At 38.8% G+C, this 14,061-nt stretch overlaps 2 protein-coding genes across 2 annotated transcripts; both read left to right on the forward strand.

Annotated features, from left to right (window-relative positions):
* The first annotated feature begins 1,291 nt into the window (after positions 1–1,291).
* Positions 1,292–7,431, forward strand: ubfd1 (ubiquitin family domain containing 1). Its single transcript, XM_034712141.1, has 8 exons — positions 1,292–1,380; positions 1,551–1,592; positions 3,340–3,612; positions 3,710–3,918; positions 4,003–4,068; positions 4,188–4,293; positions 4,389–4,471; positions 7,014–7,431. Exons 2-8 carry the CDS (start codon positions 1,577–1,579, stop codon positions 7,122–7,124), a joined length of 864 nt encoding a protein of 287 aa, XP_034568032.1. The 5' UTR covers positions 1,292–1,380; positions 1,551–1,576; the 3' UTR covers positions 7,125–7,431.
* Positions 7,432–9,264: 1,833 nt separating this feature from the next.
* Positions 9,265–13,360, forward strand: rmi2 (RecQ mediated genome instability 2). Its single transcript, XM_034712193.1, has 2 exons — positions 9,265–9,669; positions 12,692–13,360. The coding sequence occupies exons 1-2, from the start codon at positions 9,348–9,350 to the stop codon at positions 12,841–12,843; spliced, it is 474 nt and encodes a 157-aa protein (XP_034568084.1). The 5' UTR covers positions 9,265–9,347; the 3' UTR covers positions 12,844–13,360.
* Positions 13,361–14,061: the final 701 nt, after the last annotated feature.

Raw genomic sequence — 14,061 nt, forward strand, 5'->3', positions numbered from 1 at the left:
ATTGTACAGTTACATAATGTGCCTCACATTTAACAAAATTACAGTAACCAATAAAATCTATCTATCTATCTATCTATCTATCTATCTATCTATCTATCTATCTATCTATCTATCTATCTATCTATCTATCTATATATCTATCTATCTATCTATCTATCTATCTATCTATCTATCTATCTATCTATCTATCTATCTATCTATCTATCTATCTATCTAATCGAGACTGCCTCCAAAGTGAAGGCCTCACATTAACCGGATCCACCATTATGAAATATCAACATCAAATGACATGTCTTCTTCTAAACCCACCTATTCACGGGAACTCAACGGTGACTTAATTTGACGTGTTTTTAATCACTTTCAATCTTGCAGATTGGCTGTAAATCTGAGAGAAGACATGATAATTCAGATACTGTAGTTTGAATCACATGCCTGCAGCTCTCATGACAACTATAAAAAACCTTGGTGGTAAATAAATTTACTTTGACTGATGGAGCAAATGCCAAGCAGCTCTAAAATTTGCTTTTTACAGCACTATTCAGCTAGAAATCACTATTCGATAATACAAGGAAAAGCACAACATAGCACTTACTGTTGTATTTGTACCATTTTTTTCTAATACATGTTCAGATATATTCAAATGATTTACCTAATTTGAATTATACATAATTAAATTAAGTGTTGGAAAACAATTCATCATGTGCTAGTCCAATTTCTAAAATTCTAGTAGGCTACTGCCAATACATCTGCTGATGTAAACACAAATGTAGTCTGTAGGTCTACGTGTTGTTCCAGGCTGTACCATTGCATTGTTTCCAAATGTTATTCAACTGATATACTCGTTTTTGTTGGCTATATTACAGACTTTAGGCCTTGACTTATATTGAGGGGGCTTAGTGAGTTTGGGCTTCAGGGAGGTGAATGTGTGTAAAATTTCAATTAGTCATGGTTGGAGATGTTTTGTGGAAACTTGTAGTTGGCGATAATGCGTTTATTGTACTCCTGAACGTCACACAAAAAGAAGAACGAAGAAGAAAGTCAACCAATCGCCATTGAGGAAAATGCCACCTCTCGTGTCTACCGTTGCTGCCACAACAACAAAGCAACGTTACAATGCAAGATAGTTCAGTACCACGTACTTCCGGGTTGGCCAAAACTCCATTATGTGGTTGTACTCACATTTTCCGTTTTTTACTAAATCAATAGAAAATGTATATTTTTGCGCTTGAGCTTTTGTATACATAATGTTGACCCCATATTTTAGTTTATACTGACTTTATCTTTTTTTTGCCAACCATTTTATTCCATTGCGCATGCGCCGTGTCATTGTCTCACTCCTCAACGGCTACCTGAAAGTGTTAATGTCCTAATGCTGTGACGGTAAGTATAGCTCCAGTCGTTATTACCATGTCTAAAAGTATCATTATTTGTGTGTTTGATGGTTGTGCTGTCACGCGTGTTTTCTTAGCTAAACACGTCTGTCGACATTGTCGACCTCTGCTTCCTGAATATCAGATCTCATCCTGCTCTCTGTTATCTCTTTGCTACAGCCTACAACAGATTGTACACAATCATCATGGCGACCCAGGATGGTGGGTATTGAGAAAATACAGCATTTTGTCTTATTATTTTTAATGGAGCATAAACGCTGTTAATCAACAAACACGTCCCACAGACTGTGAAGTTAACGGATTACGCTTTTAATACAATATTGCGTAAAGTTAGGTATTTCTATAATGTTATTTTGCTGCAGGTTGTCCAGTGTTGTAGCAGCTAACGTAAACGTTTGCTAACATTACTCAAATTAAGCTACATTTCCAGAAGGTTTGAATAAGAATTTGGAGGAATTAGTAGTGTTTGGTTACGATTGGTTTATTTCCTCTTCTAATGAGATAACTAAATGTGTTTGTGTTGTGAAAGCTAACTGACAGCATGTTACGTTAACCTCACCAGTTCGTAACCAGTAAGGCCAACCGTATTCATTTACAGGATCCATGTTCCTGAAGGTACATATTTAGTCTCAATTGCATCGTGTTTATGCCCAGTGGTTGTGCCTGATTTATCCAGTTAACCAACTAAACATTACCGAATCTCTGTTTAGCTAAAAATATATATAAATATATATATATAAATAAAGCATCGACGGAAAGAGCGAGAAAGACCACGAGAGAGAACGATGGATTGAGTTAAAGAAAAGCGAAACCGTGTTTTTTTATAGCTCTCTTTGAATTATTGACTAAACGTCATGTCTCCATTTTTCTTCACACCCTGTGAAGAGTGTTAGCAGTGCTTATTCAACAATGATCATGCACTTTAAACGTTGAAAGACAGCCATAGGAATAGCAAATAAAGAACTTAGAATCTACCTTTTTATTTAACATATGTAATAAAATCAAGACACTCAATATGTTTTTAAATGGTTACATTTTTTATGAAAATTAATTGAATACCATGATTTATTTTTTAAACAGAAAAGAAAATCTCTTTGAGAGGTGAAACCACAAGCTGAGATTATTTTGTCCAAATTAAGAAGCTGCCAAGGACCGTAAACATTGAGTGTGTTGTTAAATTCACTATTTTCACTATTTAAATGACATATTGGGTTTTGCAACAGCAACTACTACTACTATTATTTTCCTCTATCCCTCTTTCCAACCCCAACTCGATCAAGGCAGACCGATGGCTGTCTAACATGAGTCTGGCTTTACTCAAGGTTTCTGCCTGTTAAAAGTATGATTTTCCTCGCCGGGGTAACCAGCTAAATACTGGATTAAGATCAGATAAGACTGAGACTTATTCTGTCTCGATGTTGGGTCTTTGTTAATAATTTAACACTGAGTATGGGCTAGACCTTCTATGTTTGTAAAAGTGTCTTGAGATAATGTTTGTTGTGATTTAGGGCTATATAAATAAAGGTTTATTTATTTATTCATTCAGGTTAGGAGGTTTCTGTATACAAAATAAGATTGCAGGAGACACTTTTTATAAGGAAGAATTGTCAAAAAATGCATAGTTATTATATTAGGTATTATAAAACATAATGACAAAATAATATTTTGGCAGAGCTAGTGTTACACTGAACCAAACCGTTACCTAGTTGTATTATACAAAGTTCAATAACAACAACAAAAACATAGAGGAAACAAATCTTGTGTGTGCCGCACATACTCTGGGCTTTCTAACACTGATATTTGAGGGAGGACACAACTGCATGCCTGCGAGTAAAACAATAACATGTCAGATGTGTTTCTGAGTACTTGGGTCTAGTTTGGAAAATGTGGGATATCTTTTCAATGAACTCAACATTTACTCAAAGTCAATGTTTTCATCCTCCCTCAGGATGTGAAGAAGTCATAATGGAAACCGAGGCAAAGCCAACAGAAGCTGAACCACTATGTGAAGGTGCTGAAAAGGTTGACACAGAAGCTACGTCCCACTCAGATGCAGAAAACGCCACAACTCAGGAATCTAGTATTAGCAATGGGGACGATGCAAACGAGCAGCGGGAGATGGTGGACGTGAAGATCATCTGGAACAAGAAAAAGTATGATCTGAAAATTCCTATCGATGACACCGGAGCCAAACTAAAAGAGAGCATCCATTCACTCACTGGTAAGAGAAAACACACAGGTCCACTTTAAAATGAACTGATAATGTAAGGGATCCTCCAAGAGTTAGAAATGTAACACCATCTCTTCTTTCTTCACAGGTCTTCCACCTGCAATGCAGAAAGTGATGTACAAAGGATTGCTTCCAGAGGACAAGACGCTACGGGAAATAAAGGTCACAAATGGGGCAAAAATAATGGTGGTAGGATCGACAATAAATGATGTATTAGCTGTGAATACACCCAAAGAGGTCATTCAGCAGGAAGTCAAAGCTGAAGAAAACAAGAAGGAGCCTTTATGCAGGCAAAAGGTAAATTGATCCAAGGATTTCTGTCATTAGTCAAAGTGATATTTTAAGAAGTTTTGTGATTTTAAAACTACTCTGTTATTTCAGCAACACAGGAAAGTTTTGGACAAAGGTAAACCAGATGACATAATGACATCCATCAAAGGAACAAAGGTGAGACAGGATAAAGGTAGATCAGTGCGACTGCCTCAGCGGTCCAACAGTGTTCCCACAAATTCACATTGGCTGTGTTCTTTAAATACCCGACTAAAGTGTGTTTCTGGCACCAACAGGAGCGATTACCAACAGTGCCTCTATCCGGGATGTTTAACAAGTCCGGAGGAAAAGTTAGACTCACATTCAAACTGGAGCAGGATCAGTTGTGGATCGGAACAAAGGGTGAGGTTACAGCTGGTTTCCTTTTACCACATTGGCTGCAACACAATCTCAGTGAGGATGGAGTGTTCATGTTTTTTATGTTTTCATCTCTGCAGAGAGGACGGAGAAAGTCCCGATGGGCTCCATTAAAAACGTAGTGTCTGAACCCATTGAAGACAATGACGACTATCACATGATGGTAACTGCTTTTGCTGCTTCTTGCATGACAAACTACATTCTTGTTTTACATTTTTTAAATTTAAAGTTATATATTTTTTGGCTTTTACACCTTTATTTTATAGAGGAGAGGACAGTGGATAGAGCAGGAAATCAGGAGAGAATGGGAGAATTACATGTGGGAAAGAGGCCACAGGCTGGATTTGAACCTAGACCGGCCGCTACATGGGTGCCCAACTTAACCATTAGACTAAAGGCTGATTTATACTTATGCGTCGCCCCTATGCAGCAGGGACTGACGCAGACATGAGCACCACATACTTGTGCGTCAATGTGTCCCTGATACACAGCAATTATTTGCAAAATGCTTGAGGGCAGTGTGGTCTCTCTGAAAGTCTGTTCGCCGCTACGATCCCTGTTTACTTTTCACAGCAAATCAGAGCGTGTTGTGTTAATCTACAGCTGATACATGCTGCTGTTTATCATACAGACATGATTACAGGGAGAAATAGAGAGGGGGAGATGAAATATACCACCGATGACCGGGAATCCCGGAAGTCGAAATCACAGTGCTTGAGGTCCGCATCGATTCTATGCGTAGTTACATTTTGGAGGAAGTGCTCGTCAGCTGCGTGTGAAGTCCTCTGCGTAGGTACGGGAGCTACATGAGCCTCCGGTGACCCAGAAGTATAAATCAGGCTTCAGTCTGCGTGTTTATGCGGGACAACTGTGGCTAAGTGGTAGACTTAGTCTCAATCAGAAGGTCAGGAGTTAGATCCTAGATGCTGCTGTTCACATGCCGAAGTGTCCTTGGGCAAGACACTGAACCCGACCTGCCACCAGTTCTGTGCCATCAGTGTGTGAATGGAATCAGTTGATACTGATGAGCACCACAAGGAAGCCGCTGCCATCAGGGTATGACTGTGGTTGTTTGTTGGTTGGGTTTATTTACTTCAGCCCTCCTTTGTGTTCATGACTTCATCTGTAAAAGTGAAGATGTTTTTTTTGCCGAGCTGCAGTCACTGCAGTCTGTGTGCATCAGATTGATGGGGCCATCTTTTGCTGTTTTTGGCTCTGCAGTGGAGCGGGAAATGTCACTGCTTTCTCTGCATTAACCTTTCTGTCTAAAGGCACTTCTGTTCTTCTTTGTCAGTAGAAAACAGAAGTCCCAGAACGAGTAACTTAATTGAATCAAGTTGTCTTGTAGAGATCAAGTTCTGTTTTTCGAGGAACAAAGCGATGTGTCGGAGCCGCATTGATTCAATGAATACAAAGTTCAGGATAATGTATTACAGCTCAGTTGATGTTTCTCTCAGCTGAGTCGCTTCTTTTTAACATGATTTTGTACAGATGGTTCTCCTAGAAATGCAATCACCAACAGCATATTATAGATATGCATCCTCTCCATTTTACATTATGCAAAGAAAAGAAAACCAGAGAAGTTAAAGTGAAACAATAATGCTGGGGACTTTCCCACAAAGAGTAGATCACAAAGCCTGAAATAATTGCAGCTGTATGATGAGAATTTTAGGGAGTTCCCTGGTTAACCCACTTCCTTGTTATCAATGGTTAATATCACCTCCCTCATAGAGAACACAGAGGTCACTATGGACTCACGTTGAGGACGTATTGCTCTGATTTAGTGTATTTCCAAATCAATCAAACTTTATTCATTCAGCGCCAAATCACAACAAATGTTACCCCAAGATGCTTTACAAACAGAGCAGGTCTAGTACTTTACTGTATGTGCTATTATTAATAAAGGGCCAACATCAAGACAGGATAAGATCCAGCCACATTTTACAGACAGGACTCAGTCTGATCTCGTCTTAATCCACCTTGAGCAGAGCACATTGCGGCATTTAGCAAGGACAAACTTCCTTTAACAGGCAGAAACCTCGAGCAGAACCAGACTCATGTTAGACAGACATCTATTGAGTGTGATGGGGTTGGAAAGAGAGATAGAGGAGAATAAGAGAGAGAGACATGATGGTGGTGAGACGGATGGTAGTAGCTGTAGCAGCTGTGGTCTGGCTCGTCTGTAGTAGCAGGCCGTCTTCAGCAGTGACTCAGAGACACACTGGCTTTGTGGTTGTGTTTTTGGCTAAAGAATAAAATGTGATTCTAGTAACTGGCTCAAAGCATGTTCCTGCTTTACTGAGGAGTCCACGGTGTGTGATGGGTAAGTCACTGATACAAGTGAATCGATCCACTTTGATTTATTTGGCTTTATGAATCAGAAAAACAGATGCAAGGTGCAGATGCAATAGTCAGCAGCAGTGTGGTGAATATAAAAGAAACATAAATTGTGCTTTACAGAATAGCCCTTGAAGTTATGTAGTAGGCTGTGATTTATTCACTGATTGTTGGGGATATTTTATTGATACATTTTCTGTCTGTCAGTTATTTTATTTGCGATCAATTTGAAGTTACAAATATGGATAAATCTGAACTTTCATCCATATTATTACAGCTGAGCAGTGTTTAATTCTTATATCTTTTCTTTCCCAGTTACGGTTATGTTCGAAGATCACTTAATTTAATCATGTTTTCTGCTTTTGTAGGCTTTTCAGCTGGGTCCAACAGAAGCGTCTCAATATTGGGTCTACTGGGTGCCTGCACAGTTTGTCGATGCAATCAAAGACACAGTCCTTGGAAAATGGCAGTATTTCTAATGTGCCTCTTTTTTTGTCGATGAACTGGGATCGCAAGGATGAGCCATTGAAAAATGAAACTGGAGCGAACGGTGAGGCTTAAGGAACTTCTTGGAATATATTGAAAGGAACCTATGGATGCCTATGGACTAATCATATTGTTTTTAGGTTCAAGGTGCACTATGTTGCAGCATAACATTTCTCAGCCCTGTTGAGCATTCAAGGTTTTCTGCAAATCCAAGGGAAAATGATGAAACAATTGTACAGAAATTGCTAACACTTTTCTTCAGTTATTCTTAAAGAAATAAAACTTATTTAATGAAATGTATGTGGAGCATTGTGTTTTGTTTCCTCTCAGATTTTGTCTTCAGTTTTTTTTGAGTGTTGAACAAAAGTTTAGTTTTGTCCAGCTGAAGAAGAGCTTTAAGAAACAAGCTGTTTTGTAATTCTGATACAGTTATGGGATGAGGATATGTTCTGGTTTTGGCCACTCCAGAACATTGTTAAAGAATCCATGTCCTTACTGACAGATGTCTCAAGTAACAGTTCTTGTGAAGACTTTTTTTTTAAAGAAAAGGGAAAAAATCAGGCAAGTATTTAAGCAGTGTTTTTCACCCATCTTCATTAGAGATCATACATTTTAAATCACTTTATTAAATGTTTTACTTAAATGTCATGAATAGAAGTATTTGATGTTGTGTATTATTTCAAGGCAGTATGAGAAATACAATATCAGCCTTTTGATTTACAACCGGACTGACTGTTCGAAAGCAAATTCTGAAAATAACAATTCACTTATAATAATTGATTGTACATTTTATTTTACCAGTAATTCTTTTTACAGTTAGATACATCAAGGCAATAACATACCTCCAACCAGTATACGGTACATCAGGCATCACTACATCTTAGCTGACCACCATTGTGATTGCAAACAATGCAGATAAAAACACAATTACCCAATTTTTCAAAACACATAAAGCACTACAAAAACTCTTTCTCTTGCTAGATGATGTGGGTTTTTTTTAAATCCAATACCATGTAATATTTGATTTATATGATCGAGTAACCCCAGATTTCAGCTTTGGTCACTGCTATTTTATTAGACTAATTTCATCAAATGCTGCTGTTGAATAAAAACCCAAAGGACAAACTGACAGTTGTGTTTACAATTGTGGAGACGGTTAAATTGATATCCAAAAATCGATATCATAAAAACTTCATAGAGTAATGCTCTTTCAGTAACATTAGCATGCGGAAAACTATTGAAGCCCGTTACCACCAGTTTAAAAAAAAAAAAAAAAAGTTTTAGGAAAAAGTATTAATAAAAAAAAAAGTCAAGTCATAATAATGAGATACTAATTCATAACTATGAGATTGGCCTAAATGGGCTTCCATGTGTGTTGCAGCAGCTATAGTTTGAAGGGGCTGAGACAAAGCTTTGCAGACCTTAAGGGATATCATCATTGAAGACTACTTTAGATGTGGATTAACAAATCGTGAAATAACCTTTTTGAGGGCATCCATTGTTTTCAGTTACAGTATCAATAAAATAACCTGCAATACTTCTAGCCAGATCATTTTTCTTGAGAAACCATCAATGCAACCACTGATGCATATTCAATAGGGCTTTAATTTGTCATAGCCATCTACGTATATGCCACACATAGTTTGGCCCACGACTGACATAGACATGCTGTCTCAAACTGTTGTGCGCACACAGTTCTACCCCGCACCCATCGATCAGTCGCATCAATTGACACACACTTTCTCTGTCTGTAATTATTCTAGCCATCCAACATATTTGATGCATCCAACTGTAGCTGTGTTGCTTGCCAAATGTTTGCAACTGAAAGTCTATGAAGGCATTAAGGTCTGCAAAGCTTTGTCTCTGCCCCTTCGAACTGTAGTTGCGGCACAACACACATTGAAGCCCATTTAGACCTATCTCATAATTATGAATTAGTATCTCATAATTATGACTTAGTATCTCATTATTAGTTTTTTTTTACTTTTTTTTTTTTTTTTACTTTTTTGATTTATTCTTTTTTTTTTTTTTTTTTTTTTTTTTTTTTTCATTTTTTTCTTAAACTGGCGGAAACGGGCTTCCATATAAAACTGAAGCGAGAGTTTATACTTTTATTGTGAAAAAGTCCAGACCGGAAGTTGAAATTTAGAGGAAAAAAATCCTCTTACGACTTCCGGCATAACTTCCTGTTAGGTGTTTGGCGGGATTCGCGTGTAATGCAAACTTTTCCAGGCTTGGTTCACCAACAAAAGCTAATAATGAACCGAACTAACATTGACAAGAAACGTCCGTCGCCCGTTAAAGTGCTGTCCGGTCAACTGAGAACGGCGGAGAACCGTGGCGCAGCAGACAGCGGGGATGGATGTGTTATCAAGCTGGGGAAGGGTCGCTCTTTGCCTGTGTCACTGGTGTGGATGCAGGGGACGGTGCTGGAGGTCCAGCTGGACAGAAACACGGTGCTGCTGATGGACGAGACGGGAACCTTTGCTGTCCAAGGCGTCAACAACATCCCCCGGGGGAAACCATGCTTGTGCCAAGGTAGAAATAACATACCGTGTTTTATTTGTTTTATACAAGTTTTATTCAACCAGGAATTAGAGATGGGATTTATGGCTCTTTGAAGGGAATCGGATCTTGAGGAGCCGTTCCTTTCAAAGAGCCGTTCAGAAAACTGGCTCTTTGGCTCATTGTTATATTTATTTATTTTTTAGAAGTCAGGGGTAACACGTTTTTATCAAGGAAACAATCACTGGTTTCAGTTATAAGATACGATTTGGATCAGAATAATTCAAATGTACACAGCCCACCAATATATATACTCTTTTGGAGAGAATTATTCTGAAATACTGATTATGATTTCATTTGACATTGTAAACATTCCATAAGATGGTGCCATATCCCCATGCTTCGACAGTGAGATCACTATTTTGAATTTTCCCTCACCCAAAAAACTTTGTGGCACTATAAAAACTACACAGGCTTCAGATAACTTCCATGCAAAATGAAAGGCAAGGCAGCTTTATTTGTATAGCGCATGTCATACACGAGGGCAACTCAATTTGCTTTACATTAAAACATTAAAAGCATTGGAGACATTCAGACAGGCATAAAAGAGCATAATTAAAATGACAAATATAATAAAACAGAAGAGAAAGGAAAATTAGAAATATATTAAAAATTACATTAAAGTTTTAATTTAAAGTGAGTTAAAATGAGCTAAAACAGGAATGCAGTGGCAAATAAAAAAGTCTTCATCTTTGATTTAAAAGAGGTGAGAGTTGGAGCAGACCTGCAGCTTTCAGGGAGTGTATTCCAGGTATGTGGTGCATAATGACTGAATGCTGCTCCACCATGTTTTGTTCTGACTCTAAGGACTGAAAGCAGACCAGTACCTGATGACCTCAGACGTCGAGGTGGTTCATAAAGTAGTAGCAGATCAGCAATGTATTTTGGGCCTAAACCATTCAGTGCTTTATAAACCATCAGCAGGATTTTAAAGTCTATAGTCTAGTCCAGTTTCTAGTCTAGTCTGCTAAAGAAGAAGTTAAAACAACTTTACTGTAACATTTTCCACACAAGAACATTTTAACAATACAGAAAAAATATAACAATAATAAATAAGAATAAATATATATGTATGTAAATACAACTGGAATAATAATTAGGACATTATAAACATGTGAATGCAGACTTGTACTACCCCACCTGGTGTTTCTACACCTGAGCTACTTTACAAACAGGAGCTCAGCTCCTTGACTCAAATCCATATAAAAACAATGTAAACAATAACAAAGTGTGACAATAAGTGTGAACAAAAGACTCATGGGGCATGCAGGTGACACGTGAAGGCAGCGTGGGCAATCTGCATATAAAAACGGCTACCAAATGAATGGCTCGCAACTGCAAATCGGTTCTCATCATTCACTTAAAAGAGCCGTTCAAAAGACCGACTTGTTCACGAACGTCACATCTCTACCAGGAATAAATAGTTTGTTGAGACCTAGTCTATGGTTAAAGGTACAGTGTGTAGAATTTAGCAGTGTATTATCAGAACATACAGAATTGTAATATGATATTCATGAATATGATTCAATGAGTGTAATCACCTTATTTCAAATGATTTAATATTTGTTAACTTAGAATGAGCCTTTTATATGAACATAAGGAGAGGGACCCCTTCCATGGAGTTCCGCCCACATTTCTACAGTGGCACAGAATTAACAAACTATACACCATGCACATTTTTAAACAGATTACTTGATAAAGGAAGGATCATATTTATCATGCATCACAGGTGCTTATTTTTCGGGGGTCAAGCAATACTATTATATATTCCCCTTTCTACACACTGTACCTTTAAGACCAATCCATCCATCCATCTTCCTCCGCTTATCCGGGTCCAGGTTGCGGGGGCAGCAGTCTCACCAGGGAAGCTCAGACACTCCTTCCCAGTCCACTTCCACCAGCTCTTCTGGGAGGACACCGAGGCATTCCCAGGCCAGCTGAGAGATATAATCTCACCAGCGTGTCCTGGGTCTTCCCTGTGGCCTCCTCCCAGACGGACATGCCCAAAACACCTCCCAAGGGAGATCTACTTTGAGCCTCTCCCGGATGTCTGAGCTCCTGATTCTATCTCTAAGGCTGAGCCCAGACACCCTGCGGATAAAGCTCATTTTGGCCACTTGTATTTGCGATCTTGTTCTTTCAGTCACTACCCACAGCTCGTGACCATAGATGAGGGTTGGAACGTAGATTGACCGGTAACACCCATTGAGATAATACAGACGGCTTAAAGCGGTTTATGGTGCGGCCAAATGTTTACCTTTACCACTGTAAGTGGCCAGAAACGGCAATTAAATGAAGTTAAAATTAAATGTTAAATGTTCCGGGTTGGAAGCGGGTACCCCGGAACTGCTCAGAGAGTTTAAATGCATGGCGGCATCTCCGCGCAATAAGCTGATCGGAGGATCACAGCTGATCACAGCTGATCAGCAGCGGAGCAGCAGCTGTGATCGGGTAGAGCAGCAGCAGGGATCTGTGCGAGTGGCATGTGTGCAGTCGGGGAGGCTTCGTAGTGATCCGTGGTTGAGACGGTTCCCCAAGCTTAAATGTTTTGCACCCTTGGTAGGCGAAGCAAAGTATGTCTGTTTTTAAATCAAAGTAAATCTATTTTTAAACGAGAAACGTAATGGCGTAAAATGTTCTGTTTGTTTGTTTGCTTTTAGTTTCACGGTGCGTGCTGGAGATAAATAAATATATTGCACCTGTCGAACTCTACATCTCATCATTTGCCAAGGGCTGTAACAACCACAGACTAGGCTAGGACCAGGCCTCAGTAGTTGTCATATAGTTTGGAGTGTGTAAGATGATGTCATTAGTTGATTGTAAATCTGCACAGTTATGAGAACAACAAAACAAACATAGCTGTCATTGAAGGACAGAATAAGGACGCATCTTCAAATGACTTATTTTCTCAAGCCAGCAGCTGTATGTTAAATCTTTAACCAACAGTAAAATAGGGAAAATGTTATGACTTCTTCACATCTGCTTCCTTTTCCAGGCAAATATGTCATGGTGATGGGTGTCATCCTCGCCGCCTCCCCAGAGCCAGTCATCCGTGCCGTGAAGATGGCAGATCTCTCAGAGCTTGCCGCGCTTCACAGGCGGATGTGGAAACTGGAGGTGCAAGAGCTGCAACAGCTGATGGTCTGAATGCAGGGGGGGGGGGACCTGCTGCTGTCACGTGACATGTCTGTCTGAATTTGAGGTATAAATGACTTTCTTTGTTCAAGAAATCCTCACAGGACTGAACAGATTACCCCTGATGGAAGGATCTTAGTGGGAGTAATAACGTAAATGTGACAAAGACTGTGTGTTAGAAATCAGCGTTTATACTTCCATGTGTTATGTTTAAATGCTAGATATTATTTCCCACTTGGATCCAACTCTAAAGAGGTCAGAGTCATTCAGAAAACGAGGGAAGCTGTGGGGTTTTACTCAAATTGTGAACACATGGTTCTCCAGGTGGAGGAATGATCTCTCTGCTGTAATCCTCCTTAAATTACTCTCAGCATAATTGATTTGCTGATGCTTGGAGAGGAAATAACTCCAGGGGCATCTTGTATCATTAACTTACCTTTGAATACGGCTCATTAGAATATCGTTTTAGAGAAGTTTCATGCCAGATGGTTCAACACATTTAATAAAGGTGACTGAGGTTGTCATGTAATTTGAACATTTTCTGAACTAAACATTTAGACATAGCAATTTAATCATTATTAATGTTATATTTTGCTTGCAAGACTGGAGCAATGTCACAAAATACTCATGGTGCAAGTTTTAGGTTTTTTTTTTATTCTATTGCACACACTTACACTCACTGCAGCCTGGAGGAGTTTATTTTACCTTTAACTAGAGATGCACTGGTTGTAAAAATCCATAATGCCAGCCAATACTACTGCCACTATCACTTCTGATGGTATAACCAAATTATTTATGCTCTTTATTGACTCCTAAAGTTGTCGGTGGCTGTAATCTTTGGTCCCATGGACGATTTATTTTTGTCATTCCTCGGACTAGCTCTGTTTTTGGTAAAAGTGCTTTTAATGTTTTGCTCCTTCATCCTGGTCTGAGCTTCAAGGTCACCTAAAACTGGATTGTTTAATTCAATTGGAGGATTTTAAAACTAAGATAAAGGATCATCTGATTAGCTTGTGCACATGTTTTAGAGCTTAACCATGCTAATTTATAAATTGATGCAATAGTTACTTGTTACTTTATGTTTTGTTTTGTTGTCAATGTGAAACTTTAATGCTGCTGCCATGGCCAGGACTCCCTTGTGAAAGAGACTTTGTATCTCAACGGGACTATTCCTGGTAAAATAAAGGTTAATAAAAAATAAAATGAAATAATCATGGATCTGGAAGGATT

The sequence above is a fragment of the Notolabrus celidotus genome, chromosome 20, assembly GCF_009762535.1.
Source record: "Notolabrus celidotus isolate fNotCel1 chromosome 20, fNotCel1.pri, whole genome shotgun sequence".
Taxonomy (NCBI): domain Eukaryota; kingdom Metazoa; phylum Chordata; class Actinopteri; order Labriformes; family Labridae; genus Notolabrus; species Notolabrus celidotus.